This window comes from Diabrotica undecimpunctata, chromosome 6, assembly GCF_040954645.1.
Source record: "Diabrotica undecimpunctata isolate CICGRU chromosome 6, icDiaUnde3, whole genome shotgun sequence".
Lineage (NCBI taxonomy): Eukaryota > Metazoa > Arthropoda > Insecta > Coleoptera > Chrysomelidae > Diabrotica > Diabrotica undecimpunctata.
Genome location: NC_092808.1, coordinates 135,592,980 through 135,618,004, shown reverse-complemented (window position 1 = coordinate 135,618,004; position 25,025 = coordinate 135,592,980). Strand labels below are relative to the sequence as shown.

At 32.8% G+C, this 25,025-nt stretch overlaps 1 protein-coding gene across 2 annotated transcripts in view; it reads right to left on the bottom strand.

The window, feature by feature from the left end:
* Positions 1-25,025, bottom strand: part of ps (RNA-binding protein Nova-1-like protein passilla) — a 260,367-nt gene that overhangs the window by 181,691 nt on the left and 53,651 nt on the right. The window contains exon 3 of one of the 2 annotated variants that reach the window (XM_072535481.1): positions 12,775-12,807. The exons of the other annotated variant lie outside the window; for it this stretch is intronic. Within the exon in view, the coding sequence (XP_072391582.1) occupies positions 12,775-12,807 (33 nt within the window). The remainder of the gene's footprint in view (positions 1-12,774; positions 12,808-25,025) is intronic. 2 annotated transcript variants of the gene reach the window in all.

The following is a 25,025-nucleotide window of genomic DNA, read 5'->3' as shown; positions in this document are numbered from 1 at the left end:
ATAAAAATATATTATTTTGCATATAAGGGCTTAAAAATTTTATAAACTAGATTATAGAAAACATGCAAGTAAATTCATTATAATCGAACTAGATATATTAAACCACAAAAAATCTACGAAAGAAAACGAAAAGCTGAAAATCCACTGGTCCACCGCATCCGCCCACATTCTCACAGGAGCTCATAAATATTTTGTTATTGGAAAAACAATTTCCATTGCTAAAAATTGCATTATTTATACAATTATTAAAATACAATTGATTGTAATGATAATTCCATCTTACATTTGTTTTTGACGTTTCGATTTCCCATCCGGAAATCGTTTTCAAAAAATATTATAAATTAAAAAGTTCCTGTAGTTGGCTGTATACCATATATTAAAAAATTTTTAATAAAATCCTTTATAAAAAGGTATATAAAAACCCAGTCGGTATACGTCATACCGTCTCAGGACTTGCAACTTAATGTAGAGTCATATGTCGCCATGTTACCAATCCAACGGTAACTTTACCATCTTAATTTTAAACAAGACATAATGTAAACTAAATTTCAATTATAGTAGAAACCCTCAATTCAGAAGAGTGATATCATAGTTTAAACGCGGAATATCCTCAAATTTAAATGTACACAGCGGCCCTCGAAAACTGCCTGTTTTCTCGATTGCAATTTGCGTTTCCTCATAAGAAATTACAGAATATATAAAGTAGTATATTTATTTGTGCTTCTCTATAGAAAAACTGACCAGGAGTTGTCGTACAGTGTAGCCAAATCTTGTTCACAAGTAGTAACTATGGTCATACAAAACCTGTATTCTTCCACGCAGCGATTATTACCGTCATAAAAATACAAAAAAACATGATTTTTTCAATAGTAAAAATTAAGCACAAAATTGTAATGAAATAAATTTTATTTATATGTTCCGTTTCGTTACATATTTAAATTTATAAAATAAAAATCGATATTTTAAAACATTATTTTTCAATCGTTTGGCAATGTTGGAATTAGCGAGGAAATTCCGTTTTACAATTTGGACGCAGACATGCCATAAAAAACTAGTTTTTATTATTTTTTCGCCGGAGGAATGGTTCTTTTACATGGGCGTTTCTATGGGTAATGTATTTTGTGAGTATATTTTATGTGATAAGTTGGTAAACTTATTGTTGTCAATACTGTTTTAACAATAATGTATTGTAGTATTGATAAAACGTGTTATTGATAATGTATTGTAGTATTGATAAAACGTGTTATTGATAATAAGAATAATAAGAGTGTTTTAGTTTGTCGTTTTATACTAAATTGTTAGTTATATTCTTATACAGAATTGTTGAAATTATTGTATATATAGTATATACACAGATTATTGAAATACAATGGACGAAAAACCGAGTTGTTCCAAGAGAAGACAGCAAAATTCTGATGTTGATTCCAAAAATGAAAAGCCGCAAAAGAGACGGAAAATGTTAACGTCCGAGGGAAGGTAATGATACAAAACGTTTATGAAGGAATTGTCGGCAGAAAAATGGCTTTAAATGTTAGCCAAGCGATCGACATTTGTAGCAGTTTAACAAAAGTATCCGTTAGCTGTATTTATCGTGTACTTAAAAATACATCGGAAAATAAAAAGCAAGAAAAAGGTAAAACTAGAGGTAGGAAAAGCATTGTTTTCGATGACGAGACAAGGAATATTATACGTCGAAAAATTCATTCATTTTATTTTCGAAGTGAAATTCCAACACTGAAAAAAATTTCTCAAGAGCTCAAAAACGATGACTCTTTACCCAAGATATCTCATAGGGTCTTAATCAGAACCATGCGCGAAATGAACTTTCGATATGTAAAACGCAACAGAAAAAGTATGCTATTACAAAAAAATGAAATTATTCTGTGGAGAAGAAAATATTTAGAAGAAATACGAAAAATTCGCAGCACTGGATGCAAAATATATTATTTGGATGAAACCTGGATTAACGAAGGTCATACAGTTGGAAAAGTTTGGCAACATTTAAATGTCAAAAGTAAACGCGAAGCATTTATAGAAGGCTGGTCTACAGGATTAAAAGCTCCATCAGGAAAGGGACGGCGTTTAATTATCACCCATATAGGAAGTGATACAGGGTTCTTTGATGATGGTTTGCTTCAATTTAAGTCAAAAAAAAAACAGGTGATTATCATAAAAAAATGACTTCCGAAGTATTTGAGCGCTGGTTTAAGAGAATCTTACCAAAATTGGAATCTGGGTCTGTGGTTGTTATGGACAATGCGCCATATCATAGCCGCAGACTAGAACAATTACCGACGACGGCATGGCGGAAAGGGAGAATTCAAGAATGGCTTACAGAAAAGGGGATTGCATACGAAGAATCAATGCTCAAAATTCAACTACTTGACATTGTACGGTTAAGGAAAAGTGAATATCTTAAATATGTTGTGGATGAAACTGCAAAAGATTATGGTGTCAAAGTTCTACGTCTACCACCTTATCATTGCGAACTTAATCCCATTGAACTTATCTGGGCGCAAGTGAAAGGAAAAGTAGCACGCAATAACAAAACGCTCAAATTAAACGAAGTTAAGGAACTTTTGATTCAAGCAGTCCTCCATGTAACTCCAGAGAAATGGGCTAAATGTATAGGCCACATAATTAAAGAAGAATATCGTATGTGGGAACTTGACACTCATGTCAAAGATTTACTAGAGCCAATTATAATTACACCAGGTGAAGATAATGACAGCGATAGCAGCACTGCATCTTCAGATTTAGACAGCGAATAATATTTTCTAATAGTTTAGTAAGCATCAGCATAAAAAACCAAAAACAAAAAAAAAACGAGAAGAACATAGTAAGTGTGTATAGTGTTTGTGTTTAAATAGAATAGTACAATGTTTTGTTACATCCAAAATTATTTTTATTTTGTTTTTATAGAATTTTATTTTATTTTATAGGATTTTATTTTGTTTTATACTGCTTAAGTGTTTTGTTTATTTTATTTAATGGGACAGTATGGCTCTTGGCGAACACCCATTTAAAAAGTGACGCGCCACAAGACATACCTCTCGGGTGGTGGGGAAACTGTCTTAAAATTTGTTTTAAAAAAATTTCATTGTGTAACTCTTTAAGGACGGGTCACGTCAAAAGACGTTTTAGCGTAACTTCCGCGACAGCCACCAGGCTGTCGCGGAAGTTACGCTAAAGTCAGTATCAGTAAGCTTTCTGCAAAATTACTTGTTTTTTATAGCTTTTTGTTTGTGTCATTCTGTATTTTTAGGAGACTGTATGGAATAAGCCACAAAATATTTATTTATAGGTTTAATTTACTGATTTTTCGATCTCTATATAAAGACATCGTTTTCAAATATACAAGTGATAGTAATATTTATTTTTCTATGGCTTTTTGCTTGCCGTTCTGTATATTTAGAAATAATGGTGGGAATAAGTAACAATATATTTAATTGAAATGTTTAATTTACTGACGTTTCGATGTCTATATAAAGGGATCGTTTTCAAATATACAAATGATAGCAATATTTATTTTTCTGTGGCTTTTTGCTTGTGGCATTCCGTATTTTTAGGGAGAATGTTGGAAATAAGCCACAATACATCTATTTACATGTTTATTTTACTGACGTTTCGATCTCTAGTACAGAGACCGTTTTTAAAGTTAAGAAAAAAAAAAGAAAATAATATAAGAATATATAAATACATAATAATAAACAAATAAAATAAATATAACTATAATTTATATCTTTGAAAACGGTCTTTGGATATAGAGATGGAAACTTCAGTAAAAACCTGCAGATAAATATATTGTGGCCTATTTTGAACAATAATATTTAAACAATATAATATAATTAACGTTGAAATAAAAGTGAGTGTACGCCACTGGATTTTCATACGTCTTTCCCCACTTCTACGCCTTCAAACGATGGCTCACTCTCCCAAATAGTGAAATTAGAGTTTAGTAATTTTTAAAGGGTTTTTACCCCCATATTTAGTGGCTACATTCATGTATTAACCTGACACTGATGATGGAATATTTATTCCGAAAACGTTTTGTCTATTTAACATAGCCCGACTGGGTTTTTATATACCTTTTTATAAAGGATTTTATTAAAAAATTTTTAAAAAATTAGGTTACCTATAGATGTTTATCGATTGACGCTTTATAGCAGCCAATTCGACAGTAGCCAAACATCTACAAGTAAACATAATTTCTTAATTCATATTTTTATTCACGTTTCGATTTTTAGTCCGACTAGTGGTCCAACTTCCGCAGTTGGAACTGAAGTCGGACCGTGAGTGGGCTGGTTGGATTAGTTGGACAACTAGTGGTACTAGTCGGAACATCTAGAGGGACGACTTGGACTTGAAGGTCCGACTTCTGACCTACCGAAACTGTAGCGTATTTGTGTTGACACGGATTCCCTGACGGGTAAGGGTCCAGATTTTATTAGGTTCTCTGGGCTCCGAACCCCGCCCGTTGCGCAGATGTGTCCTGTCATCGCGGGACGCGTGCGGCGAGTCTGCTTTTAGACATAAGATCGCGTAGTGTTTAAGATCATAGTGCTACGGGAAATGCAAACCAAGTAGTGATGCCTCCTTCCCATGCCCGGCAACCAGCGATTCCCTAACAAGATGTGTCTGGGCACTGGTGTAACCGGAAAACAGGCGAAACGGCGGTTTTGCTAGCAAGCTGAAAGTACTGGAGTTGACCTATACGTCTCTTAAAATAGGACAGTCGAACTTTGTGGACTGAGGGCCCTCAGACATCACTGGTGCGGTCGTAACTATGACTCTCTGATAAGCGAGTTTACAGGGCTATACATTCAGAGTGGTGTAGTTATAGTCCAATCGTGATAGCATTTAACCTTGCATGACGAGCTGCCCAAATTTTATTACTTTAGCCTTTAAGGGTGGTCAATAGTAGTGTTTAAAATCGCGATTGAATTCCGCTGTTGCGTTAGTCGGCCTCTTGATTTTAAAGGAGAATTGTTTTTGCTCAATATCTCCGCCATTTTCAAATTTTCGACAAAAATGGTAAAGACTGAAATTGTTGCAAATGCGATTTCCCACAATTTATTTTTTACAATTTTTTTCGTTCAGTCGATATTTTCCGAGTTATGGGTGGGGTATAACATAGTGGAAGGGAGTGGGGAAGCATAATTAATGAGTTATCCCATGTATTATAAACTTCTCGACATGAATGTATAGAAGTAAAAATGAAGAATTATATTTTATACGATTTTGATCTCTTTAAATTTTTTTCTAAAATCAATATTTAAATCTGAAGGTTCGTTCCTGTTTATGGCTTGCTGCTGATGACGTCACCGTATAGGGTTCGTTACGTTTAGGACCTTAAAAGACATAAAGGCTTTAGGACATTAAATTATTATTAGGACATTATTTTCAGCAAAAAAATCAAAGAATTCAAAACTGTATAAAACAGTAAAACAATTATACTTTTTCATTTCAGTTACTATTTTCCCCTTAATTATATAGAATATATTTTACCTCTATTTTTGTTTAGATACATTCCTGTTGTAAAGTTAATAATAAACGAGATAATTCGATAATTATGCTTCCACTCTTGTAAAAAAAATGTAGGAAATCACATTTGAAACAATTTCAGTCCTTACCATTTTGTCGAAAAGTTGAAAATGGTGGAGATATTGAGCAAAAACGGTTCTCCTTAAATTCAAGATTCAATTCAAGCAAACGCAACGATTGGATTCAGTCGCGATTTTAAATTTACACTGAAATTAACCCCTCCCTAAAGGTTAAAATAATAAAATTTGGGCCAGCTCGTCATCCAAGGTTAGACATTTTTTCGTCTAACTGGACTGGACTATTAGTGATTTGCAAATATTGCCATTACGGGATTCGTACGTTTTCCTGGTAAACTTACGAGTAAAAAAAAGGAATCCCTTACGCCACTTAAGATAAGGTGCAGACATAAAATATCGAATTCCCAGTGATGAGGGAGATATTAGAAGATATGTATGATAATTTGTTCCATCAATATCAAATTTAAAAGCTTGATTTATATCCAAAAGAGTTACGAACAACCTCAACAGATTCTATTATCCGACGTTTACTTTCCTAGTCACTAAATACATCGGTATTTTTTAAGCGCGTTTTTTAAACAGATGTCTTATACCAAATAGAAAACAAGGTTACAGTGGGTGATCAAATTATTATGATCAGTTTTTTTATCAAATTTTTTAAAATATGTTCAAAAATTTTATAATAAAATCATATGCTGCTATACGATTAAGGTATGCCAATATATTTTGTCACTAATAACCTTACTTTTTTGACGTTTACAGCTCTAGAACTGTCAATTATGTCAAATTACGTGACAACATACACATTGTAGTGAATTTGCGCTTGGAGTTTACAACTGAATTTGTATGTTTTTGTATTGTCTTTGAAAGATTAGTATCGTTTTATCTTTGCAGTATGTTTTATTAATGTATTAGTGGTGATTGTGAGTTAAAAAAAACTATCAGTTTTAATTTTAAAGACATTTTCAAAACATTTCGATTTTTGAGAAGAAAATCATAATGGGTAAGGCTAAAGACGTCCCTGTGTGTAAAATGGTGGAGATAAAGACACTTTTATTGAATACAAAGCTTTCCCAACGTCAGATAGCTCAACAATGCCAAGTAGCGCAAGCAAAAGTGAGCAATATCAAGAAAAAAATTATACTAACAAACACCTGACTCACCATCGTGCCCAAAAATGTGGTCGAAAGCGTATCACTAGAGACGAAAGAAAAATTAGGGATATCTTCGCAAACAATAGAAAGAAGCCAAGAAGAATCCTCACGGGACTTAATTCGTAAAGCTGGGATGCCAGTTTCTGACATGACAGTCCGCAGAAGGCTTGCTAAGCAAGGTTTCAAATCATGTCGCCCTGCCAAAAAACCAAAGTTGACCATCGCAATGATGAAAAAGAGACTGGAATGGGCCAAAGAACACCAAAATTGGACAATTGGACAATTAATTGAGACTAAAAAAAATATCTTATAGTTTTTTTTTATTCACAGGTTTGTTTCTCCGATGAGTTTACAGTGGAGATACCATGGATAAGTCGGCCTTCGTCCGAAGGCGAGTGGGTGAAAAATATCACAAGGATTGCATAGTGGAGCGAGTAAAGCATCCTCTCAAGATCATGGTATGGTCTGTTGGACGATGTTAGGAATTCGTCATCAAAGACAAGTCTCCTGACTTATTGCTGCTTCATATAGATACATAGCATGTTATGTTACTATAAAGGTCATATAGATGAAGAGGATTTTCTGATAAGAGATGTCAATTGCCGTGTTTGTTAGGTAAGTACCTGCTGCTCGCGCATATCGAAGTTTATACACTACCAATTGTGCAACTGCGTCCCGATCCACCTCGATCGAACCGAACGCACTCCATCCAAAGAGGGATGCTGACGCCAAAATCAACGACGAGACACACACACACCCGCTTTGATGAAGATGCATTTAGATGACATTTAAGTTATTATAGTTTGTTGTCTATATTTTTTATTAAATAAAATTACGTGAAATTTTTAAGATCCCTTCACTACATCTCTTCCAGTGTTCACGGGCCAATGCAAGTCTGCATCTTTTGTGAGCAACAATATGTAATGGCCCGGTTGTTGAATTGCAAAGTGTCAAACTTGATTCTCTTAACTCAGGAAATAAAAAAAAAAATTAAAAAAAAATGAGACTACGTCGCGCAGTGTATATCAAAGCATATTCGGAAATATGTAATTCGGTTTGTAGAATTATGTTTAAATTGTAAAAGTAATCAATGTCAAAGCATAATAAACGCAAGTGTAAGGTGTATTGAATTCAGTCATAGCATAAGATACTTGATCCATGTCCTCGACTCTTTTCGATCTAATTAAATTCTGATCAAATGGACAAAATGACTTACCAACGACCAAAAATTTATAGCATTCTTCACAATATTTCTCTATAACGGTCAAACATTATTAAAGAGATGTCTTGTTAATTTTATTAATGAGATATGGTTAATGAGATTACCAGAGCAGGAGCAAGTAATGTTATGATCAGCTGTTGAATTTAGTCTCTTCAAACCTAACTAATGATTTTATACCATTAACATGCCATTGTGTATTGTCAAAAATTAAAATATTTAAGTGCAAAACTTGGATTACAACGTGTAGCTATAATAGTTATTTGTATATATACGCAATTTAACCTTCTGACTTTTTAATTGAATAAATCACTATACAGTTCCGAAGGCCGTGTATGACCTAATAAAAGAATTGAGGTTAGTTGACCCTAATAGTTTGAAGATGACACACAAATATTGAATTGGTAGAAAACCTTGCGTTAATCGTTTAAGTAATATGAAGTACAATAATCACCTCACAAACTTCTTCTAAACAAATTCATGATTGAAAATATTTTTATTGGCCAGTATAATAAGAATTTACTTTCATCATTAATAAAAATGGACGATAACATAAGTCTGGTATAGAATTTGTGGTCGGAAATAAATGACATGTATAAACTTCCTAATTGTCTTGTAAAATTAATTAATTGGTACAGCAAAGGGACACTGAGGTACTTTGGTAACATATATCATGTCATCCTGTTGTCTGATGTACAGTCCCGTGGGTTTTCATAAGTGATAGATAATGACCAGCAAATGATAAAGAAGTAAAAGAAGTGGACGCCAATAACCAGACAATGTGCAAGAAGCTGTCGACTATGCCCAAAGGACTGAAGCAGTCCGTATAACCAATATTCAGAGGGCCGCTGAGAAAGCGCACAAAGTGATCGCCAATAACCGTATCCCACCTTGTAAGGTGGGATCTCATCGTTTATCGCTTCATCTCTTTTCATTTTCTGTTAAGTTATACAGGATAAACCACTTTTTAATTTGTGGCGAATTAGAAATAAATTTATAGTGTGTTTGAAGTAAAAACTTAGTAAGTCAAGCGCTAATCTTTAATCTTAAAACTTTTTTGTTTCAAACAGTGTATTTTCCCATAATTCCCATCTCTTTTAAGTGGGTTTATTTTTATTAGGATATTGCTTTAGTGGTTTTGTGTGTGGATCTAAGAACTTTTAATTTAATCACATTTCCATCTATTCTTTGATAAGGTTTTTCAGTTCTATCTTTACACAAATTCTGTTTCAAAACATTCTAATATTTCTCCTATGTAACACAAATTTAAGTGAATTTTCTGGTTTTAAGCGAATTTTCCAGTACTTCCCCTATGTAACACAAATTTAAATGAATTTTCTGGTTTTTGTAGTGTATTGAAAATAAACATTAAAAAAACCAAAGTGATGTCAATCCGAAAAAACCAAAACGTACCTCAACCTTGCACAATAAATGGGCACATTTTAGAACAGGTTAATAGATTTAAGTACCTGGGATGTTGGATCGATAGCAGCCTAAATCCTGATCTAGAAATAAGATCGAGAATAGAACAGGCCAGAAAATCTTTCGAAAAAATAAAAAAAACTGCGTTGTGATTCTCGAATAAAACTCGAAATTCGACTACGTTTATCAAAATGCTACATCTGGTCGACTCTTCTATATGCAGTTGAAACGTGGACCCTTAAAACATCAACCGTAAATAAATTGGAGGCCTTTGAAATGTGGATCTACCGGAGAATACTCAAAATTTCATGGACATCGCATACCTTAAACGAAGAAGTGCTGCATAGAATAGGCAAGGAAAGAGAACTTTTTAACACAGTAAAAGTTAGAAAAACATCATACCTAGGCCACATACTGAGAAATAATAAGTACCAATATGCCCAACTTATAGTGAAAGGAAAAATCGAGGGAAGGAGAGGCCTAGGAAGGAAAAGACTATCGTGGCTCAGAAACATCCGACAATGGACAGGGCTAAATTTTGAACAGCTAATAAGAACAGCTGAAGATTAAGAAGAGTTTAAAATTGTAGTAGCCAACCTCCATTGAGGAGAGGGCACTTTAAGAAGAAGAAGAATTGAAGTACATTTTTGAATACAGAAATTAAAATAATTGAAGGGGTTAGTGCAAAAAGGATATAACTGACATTTAAAAAATTTGTGAGTTAAGGGCAGAAAATAATACTACATCTATGTTCTTTCAGAGCAAAAACGATATAAGCGTGTTTAGTTTAGTTACTGGTGCCATCTATTAATTGGTAGATAAACCTACTTAACAATTCCTGCATAGTTGTTGGAGCAAAACGGTTATAATATCGTTTGTACTTGTACCGTTTGTGCACTCAACATTTTCTAGGACACTGTTCAACGTACTAGTGCGTTTTTCATTGACGTTGTGTGTTTACAAAGTCTTTGTGTACAGAATTGTTGATGTACGTTATATAAACCGAAATATATTTATTACCTTGTATTTTTGGAGTTGGTTAGTAGTAGCAAAGAGGGTAAGATCAAAATTAATAATCTCAGCTTTAATTTTATGGTTATATTGCCGTTTTTTTTTCTAGGTGTCTATGAATCCGAGTTAGATCCTTATGAAACGGAAGAAGATGAAGAGTATCGACCAGAAGATGATGTAGTACATTCCTCAGAAGAATCTGTATAGTCAGAGTCAAGCAGTGCTAGTAAATCTACACATGTCATGCCAAGTAAAACAAGAAAACGAAAAAGGAATATCAGCGCCTGGAAAAGAAATGAAAAAAAGCAGCTAAGAACCGAAGGCAAGCAGTAAGTAGGACACAAGAGGATCCATCAAAGTAAGCAATTATTAAGACCTTTTGATCATACATGCAGATTTAAGTGTAACGAAATTATTTCTGAGGTAGACAGACAAGCTCTATTTGATAAATTTTATAAGCTTCCTAGTTACGACTTGCAAACAGCATACTTATCGTTTTGTATAAAAAAGGAAGAAGTTGCTAGGAGGAATTAAGGATCTACAAAACATCTACAATTTTTTTGCAAAAATCATTCTAATAAATAAGCGAGTGTGTAAAGCATTTTTCCTCCAAACGTTTGACAGTAATAGACGTTTTATTACAGTATCTGAAAAAACTGATAAATTTGGTATAACAGAGCCTGGTAAAAGGGAAAAAAAGAAAGTGTTAAAATTGATAAAAATACTCGAGAGACTGTAATTCAGCATATAAATATGTTCCCGAGATACAAAAGCCACTACTCTTGTAAAGATAACTTAAAAACCCGATATCTTTCCCTAGATCTTAGCGTTACAAAGATGTACTTATAAAAACAATATTGTAACGAAAATAATAAGCCACTCGTTAAAATGAGTTACTTTCGTAATGTTTTTAATAGTGAATTTAATTTGCCAAGCAAAGATTTCACAAGCCCCCGAGCGACACCTGCTCAAACTTCGACAGCTTGCAGAATATTGTAAAGAATTCTGGAAACGAAATTAGTATTCAAAATGCTACAGTGTCTTTAGAATTGTATCAAAGAAAGGCGCATGTAGTATGAAAGAATTGGATAATAAAAACATTAAATCGTCGAAGGATACAGTGTTTAAATCTACAGCAAACGTTGGTCACGCCATTTCTTACTACATCAAAGGTATTTTATCTAAGGCAACTATGGATGTACAATTTTTGCGTCCATAATTTGCTCCTGGAGCAGGCCACACCTACACATGGGATGAAACTATGTCTTGCAGGGGTTCACAGGAGATAGGGTCGTGCCTTTAGCATTTTTTTAAATCCCTCCTAGGGATGAAATGAATGAAAATTGTTAACATAATTACTATTTAAATGGGAATAAGTCACAATTAAAGGTTAAAGTACGTTTATTGACGTTTCAATTTCCACTTCGGAAATCGTTCCCAATTGTGGTTTATTCCCATTTAAATAGTAATTACTTTAAAATGCCACAAGAAAATAGCTTCAGAACAATAAAATTGTTAACAGTTTAAAATTACTATATATCAGCTACAACATTCAGATTTGCTTTTTAAAATAAAAGATAATTCATTTAATATATACAATAGTCACATAAAATTTACAACCAGTATTTTCTAATCTTTATATATTTTCTTAAAGCCAATGCCCTTGCACATATGTGCAGTAATTTGGTTCCCCCACTACCACCGCTCTGGAAGAATTCAGCAAATGAGGTCCTTAATTCCAAACCTTTCTCCCTGTACCGTTATGTAAGTATACTTATATAATACAATTACTTATACTATATAACGAGGTTGTGTATTGGCATAATTTATACTTAAAAACAAAACAACTGTAGCATTTCTTCTTTTTTAGTCGTTAAGTAAACTTTTATCGAGAGCCTGAAGATGAGCTGAAATTGTCCAGTTCGAAACGGATCGTTCAGTTTCTTTTACCTATTGAAAATGGACTCACATTTGCAAAAAAATCATCATTTGAATTTCTTGTGACTTTCGATGTGAAATAATTAGGGTAATGTGGTAACAGCCCGTTTTTTTAAGGTGTGTTCGACAATTTACCACCCTGTACAGTATCCTAAATGCTTGAATCGATCGGATGATCCAAGTTTAATTAAGATATTTATTTCAAACCTTCTACCCCTCATTAACAGAATATAAACATGCAACACAAATTTAAAATGAAATTTAAATAGAAATTAAAGATGATAATGAGCGAAAAATGGTTTTATCTTATTTTACAGAACAGCTCTTCAAAAATATTGTTAGTACAAATTTGGTGCCACATTCGTTCACATAGATTTTTGATCATTCATTCAATTTGCATGCAAGTTATTTAAGAACCAAAAATAAAACTCCAAACCAAAAAAAAAAAAACAAAAAAAATGATATTCACCTTGAACGTATTTTTCCTCATCAGATCCTCCATCTGAAATAAACACAAATTGTTCGATTCAGTCTAAAGCCAATTAAAAGAAATTCTTTTACATACATAATTACACTAAAAATTTGATGCAAACGAGAAATGTTATGGATTTGTCTAAATATTTCTCTGGACGTGTGGAAAGAAGTGAGAGGTGTAGTGGCAAGCGTATAACATGACATAGTAACATAAAAATTTGTTTAATGATTTATGAAGTTCAAATAAATCTGCCTTCCAGGAATGATTAATTTACTTATTCCGTGTTACATTGTGCCAAAAATTAATTTTTAATAAAATGGTGTATCTACAACTTTGCAAACTAGGGTAACGATTTGCATTTCTCGAAAGGCGCTCTAAATATTGTCCGTCTGGTATTTTTCGGTTTTTAATAAAATATCTAACAACTATGAAACACTCTTCAAGGTAAAAAAGGCGTAAAAGTTTTAATGCTACGTAGATTGACTAAAATTGTGGGTTTGTTTTTCATAGACACATTAAAAAAAATATTTTAAAAATGTCTTCGTCTGATTTCTCCTTTTTTCCACTCTTTTAATCTCTACATGGGTAAGATTTCGTAAATTTCAGGAAAATTAAGCATAGAAACATTAACAAAAACATCAACTAGAGAGATAGAATACGATAGAGTATCATATACGAACCCTAACCTAACAACTATGTATTGGGACAAACAAAAATACTTGTATAATTCAGATAGTTCACAGTTTATTTTTTGACGTGACAACGTCTTAAATTAGGTTGTGGCTCGGAGTCATTTAAGAAAAAGTGTAACGCCCGCTCACGTCTGTTACAGTGAGTCACCGAACGAGAGAGAAGCCCGCCGGACCGGCGAATGCCTTGCGTCTCTCTCCCACTCAAACATGATCGGTCCGCTGCGCGCGGCACTAGAGAATTAGGCGCGTTGAATCGCTAAAGTTGAAAATCGTTGAAAGTATCGTCAGCTGTGTCTGTAGTGAAAATGTGGAGTGCTTACAGTGTCCTATTTTAGGGGGAACCACCAGTATCAGATATAATTTTAGGAAATTACCTAGGGACCTATATTCTTTTATAATATTGCTATGGATTTATCCATTTAATATTGAGCAATGATTGTAAACATTCTTTATAGTTTAAACTTCAATGAAAATTATTAACTGTGTCTAAAGACATATATGATATGAGGTATTTTACCCAAGAGTATTAAGTATAATGAATATACATAAAAACATAATTTTGTTTTCTTAGGATTTAACATTTTGTCAGCACATTATCTCAAATTCACACTTAAATCAATATGTTTTTACTATTAGGTCTGTTGAATGTTTGTTCTTTACACAAAATTTAGTCTATACTTCATATTTATTAAAGGCGGTAAAATATACATTACAATTCAGTTGTTTATAAACCACTTTCAAAGCATAAAGAACCTTTTAAGCTTTGTTTATATTATTTTGTGTATATTAATTGAGTTAATTGGAGTAGCCCACTTTGATACAAAAATACAGTCAATTTATGGATATTTCAAGGTGACAATCTAAAAAAAGCTGATTTCCTCCCATGCATTTTATTAGAAACACTTGAAATTTAAAAAAAATTTAAAAATCTTAAGATGTAAGACCTTAATCGTGAGATCGTGAGATTTGTCTTCAATTCGTGAGTAGATTCGTCATTTACAACAACTACAAAAATAAAGGTAAATAATTGTACACTAATATTTCATTATCGTAAACTATGATTGATTGATTAATTGTTAGATTGACACAAAAGTTGAGAAACTGAGTTTATAGCGGCAATTCCTTGTTCCTATTGTGCAATTTAATAATATTCATATCAATAAATATTCTACCGAGAAAAAGACGTTGTCACGTAAAATCTTCGCCCGTAAAACCGACTTTACAGGCAACCGATTTTTTTCTAATAATGTTTTAATGCAACACTATGCAATTAGGTAATTACTAATAATATAGGTTCAATCAACAACACAAAACAAAATATATTCACTAACAGAACTAATTAATAATAAAAAATGTTTATTTTGTTGACAACTAAATATTGGGATATAGGACGAATATTTATTCTTAAAAAGGAGTACTATCGCCCTTAAGGTCGTGGCATAACGTATGGTTCTACAGTTTTGGGAAAAATTTCACCTGGTCTGATTGAGAAGCAAAATGCATTTAACAAAGAAGGCCATGGAATTGAAATGTCATCAGTTATTGACATTTAATAAACAAAGCAGAATATTTTGGTTTGTGCTCTGCAAAATGTCTTATAAAATTGATATTCGTCGAGGTGTTTATAATATGGTTGGGCGAATGTCGAAACGAGATATCGTCGGCTTAAGATGCAAATGGCCTAACTCCACTTTTAGCTCAAATTAACATTTTAGGTTGGTTGGGTTCATAAAAATTAACCGCGTCGACTTAAATACGCCTAACAACCGAAATGTCAAAAATGCCGCGACAAAATACCAGTCGAAACTCGCCTATCTCCGGCTTGATTTTCAACAATATGCAGTTGGCCTAACTCCCAGTGTGTAATGGTAATAACAGGTGAAACGTTGTTGTTCTTAATTTTATGTGCATAAAACAATATCTGAGGTAAGTATCAATAATTTTTTAATGCTTTAATTACCTTTGACGTTCAAATTATCTAGAGAATATAAATTTAGTATTTAATTTTTGTGCGTTCTTGGGTAAATCTGATGTTAAAATATCGTGTTGGAGTTAGGCAATTTTCATTTTATATTTACTTAGTTTGGATAGGAGATAGGCCATTATAGTTTCGATGATAAACCACATAGGTACCTACCTTTAATATTTTTTTCCCTATAATAACATTCTGAATTTTTGCTTAGCTAGGTACATAAAAGTATACTTTCTAATTAACGCTGTATATTTCAGAATGAATCCGCAATCCCGTGAGATGAAAATGCTTTTATTGGCTAAGCAAAACATCCAGGAAAAGCCCAACAGACAAAGCGATGCCGAAAGCGATGTAACAAGAGATTTGTTAACATTTTGTGATACTTTTGATCAAGATAAGGATTTATCTACACTCTTAACTGATAGTACTAATCTAGCAAGCTCCTCAGCATCTAATCACCACTTATTAGCTGACGACAATTTAATTACTGATGATGATTTACTCACCCTAGCTGAAGAAAAAGTTGCTAACCTGAATTTTATCTCCTCAAATTTTCCTGAAGATGAAATCAACATTGAACCAGAAGATCGTCAGAATTTCGTTCCAGAATTAATTCATGGTGAAGAAGTGCCAACCTCCATTTTGGAAGAAGAAGTTATTGAAGCTTCTTCTAGTCGTTCAGATAAATCTTATGAACCCAGTGAAAATGAAACAAGTTCAAGTGAAAATGAAAATGAAGTACTAGAAGAGCTACAAAATAACACTCCAATGCAAACCCCTTCACGGACACGCAGAAAGAGACGTCATGTAGATCAAAAGGAATGGAAGAAAAATAAAAATAAGATTTTGAGACAAGAAGGAAAGGAATATTTTGGAAAACAAAAGCAAGAAGAAAAATAGAATTATGATATTAAAAAAAAAGCAAAAGCTATAGGACCGAGATGCAAATGCAGTGGTAAATGAGTAATGAATAATGGGAAATCAGTAATGAAGTGCAATGAGATAACAGAAGATCAAAGAACAGAAATTTTTACAAGATTTTGGAATTTTTTGTGGAACGAAAAACAATTGTTTCTAAGGACGCTGGTTGAAAAGAAAAGTACTTCAAGAGCTAGGGATCGAAAAAAAGAGAACGAGTCAAGAAGGGAATTTTCCTATATATATTTTCTACAAACAACATCCAAGATAAGAGTGTGCAAAACAATGTTTTGCAATACTCTTTCAGTTGCACCAAGAACTGTTGCACATTGGTTGATTGAAAAAAATAAATCACAACACACTGCAAATGATTTGGTGGATGATGACCTTAATGATACGCGTGATAATAATTCCTCCCAAATAGTTATTCCTAGAAAAGCGAAAATCGACAAACAAAAAGAAAATTTGTGCAATTTCTTTACAGTTCTTCCAAAACTAGAGTCACATTATTGTCGAAAGAGCACAAAGAAATTATACCTTGAAAGATCTTGGCAAACAAAAATGGAATTATACCGGTTTTATAAGAATGACTGGTGTACAAAAAACGATTCACAACCGCTATCTATTGCAGCATTTAATAACAGTTTCGACGATTTTAATTTAGCACTTTTTTCACCTAAAAAGGACGAATGTGATACGTGTGTGGGTTACAAGACTGGTAATATTGACGAAGCTACCTATCAAGAACATCAGAAGAAAAAGGAGGAGGCACGAAAGGAAAAAGAGGTTGACAAAACAAAAGAAGATGTAAAAGTTTTTTCAATGGATTTGCAATCAGTTCTACTGAGTCCAAAATCTAATGTCAGCGCTCTATATTATAAAACAAAATTAATAGTCCATAATTTTACAATTATGGACATTAAATCCTTGGATGGATATTGTTTCCTCTGGCATGAGGGTCATGCTGGACTAACTGCCAACACATTTGCTACCATCATTTACAAGTTTTTAGAGACTAATATTATACCCCAAAAAAACTCTACTAGTAAAGTCATTTTGTACAGTGATGGTTGCACTGGACAAAACAGAAATGCAATTCTTGCCAATGCACTTTTCAACTTTGCACAAAAGCATGGGATTACAATTGAGCAAAAATTTTTAGAAAAAGGTCATACGCAAATGGAGTGCGATTCAATGCACTCCACAATCGAGCGAAAACTAAAAAACCGAGTCATAAATGTCCCAGCAGACTATGTCAATATTTGTCAAACTGCTCGTATAAATCCGAAACCCTACGTGGTGGAGTACTTGGATCATACATATTTCAAAAACTTTCAAGAAGTTCAATACATTAGTTCCATCCGTCCTGGTAGATCGTCAGGTGATCCTACTGTAACAAACATTAGAGCACTTCAGTATAATGAACACGGAATTCTCTTTAAAATCAGGCATACAGAAGAATGGATGCCTTTGCCTTACAGAATCACGAAAAAAGATAAAAAAATCTGGAATTTAGAAGAGTTGCCGTTAATGTATCCGACTCCAATAGCAATTAAATCGGAAAATTTTCAACACTTAATGGACCTTAAATCGTCAATTCCTAAGGACTTTCATTTTTTTTATGATAACTTACCACATTTGTAAAATGCCTCTTTCTTTTTGTCTTTTGTCTTGTGTTGCCGTCTTTAAATTTTTTTTATACTTAAGTTGCACAATTAATTAGATTATTGCCTATCTCCTGATGCCAACCCATGCTCAGGGAACGCATATTACCTAACTCCCAATTTTTCAAGAATAAAGCCTATTTTTGACAAGAGCAAGTATTTTCTATGTTGTAGCATTAAACAAAATAAAATATTTTGGAAACTTACCTTGTTTTATTATATTTTTTAATTCTGACAAGTTTTTGCATCTCCTGAATAATTTAAATTTTTGGAGTTAGGTCATTTGCATCTTAAGCTGACGATATTGTTAATATTTATCGAGATCAAAACATAAGCAACTCGACAATTTATCGCACAATAAGAGAATTTGAAGAAGGGATACCATGTGTTAACTTGCGTAAAAGTGGCCGACCGCGGATTTTGAACCATATAAGAGAGGCAAGACTGATTGAAGCAGCTAAGAACAAAATTGGGGTCTCACAGCGAAAACTGGCCAGAAGATTTCATGTTGGAAAGACTACAGTATACAGGACCCTACATGTGCATTTCGTCAACAAGTTGATCGTGATGGACGATGAAAAATATTTTACTTTGTCCAACTCTGAGATGAAGGGTAACGATGGGTTTTACACGAACGATTACGAAAATCACTTTTCGTAGAAGTGGGAAAAGATGATAGAAGAACTGAAAATTATTGAGGATAATTTTATTTCATGAGCCATTATATATGATGCTGTCATATAATCATATATTATTAATCTAGGTGAAGATTCTGATAAAGATGATATACATATTCTCAGACTATGATACAGACACTGATAACAACGATGAAGATTTGATTTCACTTCAAATTCTATTTTTTATGATAAGTCCGTCTTTTTTATCAATTATATTCTTGTGTGGGGCAGACAATGGAAATTACCGTGCTCAGGTAAGTGTAATTAGTTTCAAACCATCACAATACATTTATTTTATCATTAAATACCATTGTTAAATAACCATTTAAAGTTATCAAATATTAAATAATTAAATGCAGCTCGTTAGACAGTAATTATTTTGCAAGAAACAATGAATCATGTAAACAAAATTTTTGTATATACAAAGAAATCATAGTCAATATTTGTAGGCACCGTGGCAACCATGTAAGGTAAGTCATAAACAAATTCTACATCCCTCCTCTGGTTTGAGCGCAGCTCACATCTATTGCCATCCTGGACGTACAGTAGCGAGTCAGTGAGTCACTTACAGAGGGACCTTCTGTATATAGGAACTTTCTTTAAAGACATTAAAGTATCTAAGTGTACAATAAAGGAGGAGAGTCAAAAATTGACACATACATAATAATTAAAATGTCCGAAAATGTATAAAAAGCGGAAAAAGAAAATTGGTATTTTTGCGGACAGATCTATTTATTTTAAAATCGAATATTCCTTTGCAAAACGATATAAAAGAAGCCGTGAAAGCAAAGCGTTACAAAAGATAAATTAACATAGCAAAATCGAATATATTCATATTGACATTCTCATCAGGTTAATTTATCCCTTCCAACAACAACAAAAATTTTAAAAGCCGATTATTTGAATGCAGTCATCCGGATATTATGAAAATTTTCAATAAACTCAAATTTTGATTTATACAATTTTATATTATTAATAAGTGAACAAATATTACATGTAAATATTACTCATTGTAGCTACAGTAATTGCAAAATTCACCAATTACAAATTATTTTTTGTTAAAATCACTCAATAACAAACTAACAAAATTTTTAATGGGCGAAAATGTTGGTATTTATTATTTTATATTATTATGTAGACAAATACTGTAAATATTGCTCGTTGCAACTCCGTAAAAATTACAAAAGAATACAAAGTTATTTATTAAACAGAATATATATTAGTTACAATGGTAAAACCCATATCTAAGCATTCATTTCTATGAATTCAAAGCGAAAACAAAAACAATCATCATTACCTCAGGCACGCACATGATAAAATTCCTTATGGTTACAAAACAAGATATTTAAATCCTTTAGTCTGTCTTTATTCTTTGATAGAGAAATATATATATATATATATATATATATATATATATATATATATATACATATATATATATATATATATACATATATATATATATATATATATATATATATATATATATATATATATATATATATATATATATATATATATATATATATATATATATATATATATATGGAACCATTATAAATTTAACTAAAGTTACTAATTTTATGAAATTCTGAAGCTACAGAAATTATGAAAAACAACTTTATAAATTAAATTATTTTCTGTTTCGTTTCAAAACTCTTTATATCTCTACAATATTGTTCTCCAAATTTAATAAAACCGATTAGCTTTCAATTAAGTCCAATTCTAAAATTGATCCGGATATTCTATTGTCAAATTCGCTAGTCAAACTCCCAACTATCACAAAACGGAATCTAGACCATACGTCCTAACAATTCTCCTTCCTTTTAGATACCAAAATACCCCTAACCTAAGCTTCTCACGATGCAAGTAATAATTTATTTGTACTTCCAAATCCTGCAAACATTTATTACTGCACTTCTTCCCAATCAGCATTCATGGAACAGGCACTGCCACTTCCTTAACACTTTCTAACAAATTACTTTTACTTCGCACAAATTACTTTTTCACCGTTCAAGACTAACAGCACCCAATTCCTTTGTCAGGATTAGATGCTCTTCCTCTCACGGACAGCAAACGATCTTTCTTCTGCTTCAAAACATCCGTCAAAGATACAAATTCTCCTTTCCCTGTCTATTTTCAACCAATGAGAGAGAGCTGCTCTAATAACTAGCCCATTTCTGAGTCCTAACTGTGTCTCGCTAATATCAAGTTCCAGCTTTCTGTAAAACGATTATGAATGATTTTTAGGAACACCTTAAGTAAATGACTCATTAACGAGATTTTTCGGCGATTAGAACATTAATTTGCATTATCTGTTTTCCTTACTATCATTAATAATAAAATATAAATATAAATGAAATATAAGGGCCAAATTAGGGATGCGACATCCGTAAAGAACATCGATATGTTGAGCATAGATGGTAACATCGAACCTGAACATCGATAGTAACGATATATCGAAAAGAAACATCGATGTTATAGAAACATCGATGTTTTTATTGAATAATGCGAAAATAATAAATTACATAAGTATTATATATACTGACGGCAAACTCTCTCGCGGCTGTTCGATCTGTCCCACTCTAGTGCATTGCAACCAAATACATTGAGAGATTTGATAAACGGTCTCAAACCTAGTATCAGAAAAAATAAGAAGCTATTTTAAAAAATAGGTGATTTTTAGATTTACAATGTGATCATTATAATAACGCCATGTGTATTCGTTTCATAAGTAAAAGGTCCAGTTTTGAGATATTGCAGCGACCATATCGTTGTAGTTTAAAAAATTTTTAGAATTTTTAACCTATAATTATGTCAGACAGAGCTAGAAATTTACTGAAGAAGAAGGGGACATAATGCCTGTAGGCCACTTTATATAAAACTTGTTTTCTCGTTTGATTTTATGTGGGTGTTATTTTTACCCAAAAAACTTTTATACGACATACTTTTCGACGTTTGTTTACGTTGAAAAACAAAATAATAACCGGTAGTTTTAATTTTATACAAAAATAATCATTTAATAACAGTGTTGTAATACGATGTAAGGTAGAAAGTGCGGAGGAAAAAATACGAATTAAGTAAAGATGTCACCGAAAGTGCAAACAATTTCCGGTATGCAAAGTTTACCGAGTAGAAGGTGATCTTCTCTTAAAAAGTGGATCCGTATGTTTATTCTTTCTTTGAAAATGGTAAAATTATGTATACAGTAAGTAAATCTCATTCAACAAATGACGACCTAATATATCAGTAAATATTAGTAGTAAAAGCACAAAACCAAGATCATTGTTCAAACGAAAATACCGAATACCTTTAGATTTTATCTTTAGAAGTTCGAATCTTGATGAATTGCAAGATTCCTTTAACCACTACGCAAATCGCAGTCAACGCAACGATTGGCTTTCGGTAACATCTCAAATATTGAGTAGTAAAATGGAATAAACTAGAACAAATACTATGAAAGTCTCAAACTGAAAATGGTTTAAAAATATAATAGAAAGAAAAATAGAAGGAAGAGAACTATACTCGACATTTATTCACCTTAAGGCAGCTTTTAATTCGATTGACAACTGCCTATTCAGCTTACAGTGCCTGTTAACAGACCTACTATGGCTTTGACTGTTTTCCTGTAAATTTTGGCGATAATGAACTGTTTTACATGTTTTTGTCCTGGTGAATTCCTCCACCATTCCAGAGATTTTTGTGCTACCCACTATCTTGTAGCTGTTCTTGTTACTGCCTTTGCAACACCGCAGAAGGGTTCTGGTCCAATGAATGGCAGTATATCTCAGAATAGCTTAGAATTGACCTCTATAGAATTGAGTGCTTTAAGCGCTGTCTGGCTATCTGTAAATATGAAAAATGAATAGTGCGTTCTTTTCTGCCTTTCTATTTCTTCCACGAAGTGAAGATTGCAATTATTTCCGACTAGAAAATTTTGACATCCTTAGATAGACTTACCAGGAAATGTATCCCTTGCTTTGTCCCTACTATACCTGCTCTTACACCCCCCTATGTTTTTGGGTCATCAGTGTACCAGGTAGCTTCCGCTTATATGAGCGCCCCTTCCTTCCAGTCTTCCTTGTCTGGTATATTAATTTTGAATTCATTGTCAAAGATATATATCGTAGCTGTTGCATCGATGGGTTGCCCCATTACTAGCTAGTAGCTTTCTATTGTTGCAGTCTATATTGCAAGGTGAAGTCAAAGGTAAGCGAATACACGGTAGAAGGAGAATATCATGGCTGCGGAATTTAAGAACATGGTTTAAGAAAACCTCAACGGAGCTGTTTCGAGCCGCAGCGAGCAAGGTCATAATTGCCAATATGATTTCCAACATCCGAAACGGATAGGAACCAGAAGAAGAAGAAGCTTTCTATTATCACCACTGTGAGCCTGGCTCATGTGTTGATGACTATTTATTAATATGTGCATCACAGACCTGGCTTCGCCCTGTATAAAGATATGCAGTGGAGGAAGATTCAGCAGGACTTCCAATACCACTGTAGGAGTTGTTTTTATGGCCCCCGTAATACACAGGCATGCTAGCCGATGTGTATTAAAAGGATATGAGAAGAAGAAGGTACGGAAATAGAATGTACAAAAGATATAAAATTAAGAACTGTATAACCTTTACTTCTACTATTTTATAAATCTTTAATTATTGTAGTGATCATGAAAATCCTTTTAGCGATTTTCTTGCATTTTTGACGTTAGATCTCCATCATATTCTTTTGGGTTGCTCGTATTGAACTCCGAGAAGTTTGTATCCAGTACTTTCTCATATGATTCAGTCCATCTGGTTGGAGATCCTTTACCTCTCTATTTCTCTCCAGTTTTTTGTGGATCATCAACCGCTAGCTCCATATTGTCTGCATATAAGTTATATGACCAAAGAAGTTTAATATTCTTGTATATATGAAGCTGGTCAGATGTTGTGGTGTGTTGACCTTCTTAAGAACTGATCTGTTTGTCATTTTGACTGTTTAAGGTATTCGAAACATTATCTTTCAACACCACATCTCAAATGCATCAATTATTCTATCTGCTGTTCTGATAATCCAGATGTTGAAGGCATAATTGAATATTTTACGGGGAATCCAACATGGATTCATGCAAGATTAGTGTTACTATTTTTTTTTTTGTTATGTCCATGTTGCACCATATTTTTGGTGAGATTGAGCATACCTGTTTTACTGCTATTTCCTTCCTTACGACGCCATCACACATATATAAATTTATCGATCACTTCATATATGGCAATGTTTGAGTTGTGAGTTTGAGAAACTTTACATCAGTTTGACCTAATAAAAACATTTTACAATGTTGTCATTTACTGCACTTAAACAAGTGACCACATAAAGCAAAACTACTAAAGTTCCAATATTCCCGTAACAATAAAAAATGTAGTCGTGCATTCAGGCCATATCAAAGAAAATGTTAACGACAGGATGTACCCACTTATAAATTCTATATGTTTAGAACGAAATAAAATTGCTTAGAGGATGTACCTATTAATTCGTTGACGGGTGTAAATGTGATTGTAGTTTGCTATAGTTAGATAAGAGATGCAGCCTATTGCATTATGTTCTACTTCTACACACAGAAATAATGTTAGATGTTAACTCAACGATAAGGAAATTATTTCTGTCTTCGAAACTCGGATACAAAAAATATTTTGTATTATATGTTGTTGTAGAGAATCTTATTAGCAGGTAATCCCAGTGGTAATACCAGAATATTTTTTATTTTATCGGATAAACTTTTAGTTTTTGACGAATTTTTTTTTTATGTTACTGATAAATTTGATGAGTACAAACTGGCTGATAAAAACGTAACATCCCCTTTCCTCCTGATACAACTGCAATTCAACTAGACCATGAGTTCTTGTGTTAGCTCTCTCAGATCGCTTTTAATCGTATGTGTTGATTATTCTCGTTTTCGGCTAAAGTGTCAAAAAAAAAAAAATAAAAACAACGCGTACTAGTACCAGAGCTGTATAAAGTTTTTAAGTAATAAAAATGTTTGGTATGAAATAACGTATAATACATTTCTAAGATAAAATTCTTTTCTCTTTTTCCTCAATACTCGAATGGTAATATTTTGTGGTCTTATTCTGATCTCTAAGTAATGCTAATACGTTTAGATAATATTCATTTCGATCAAATTTAACGTGTTTCCATTATAACCGAGTGCCTAATTCCTACTATTGCCTAATTCAAATATATTTTCTTACATTCTACACTCTCTACTTTCGAAGGAAAGAGGCCAAGAAATATGGCTCAAATTGGGGTGAAAAAAACATCTACCTCCATGGCGTTTA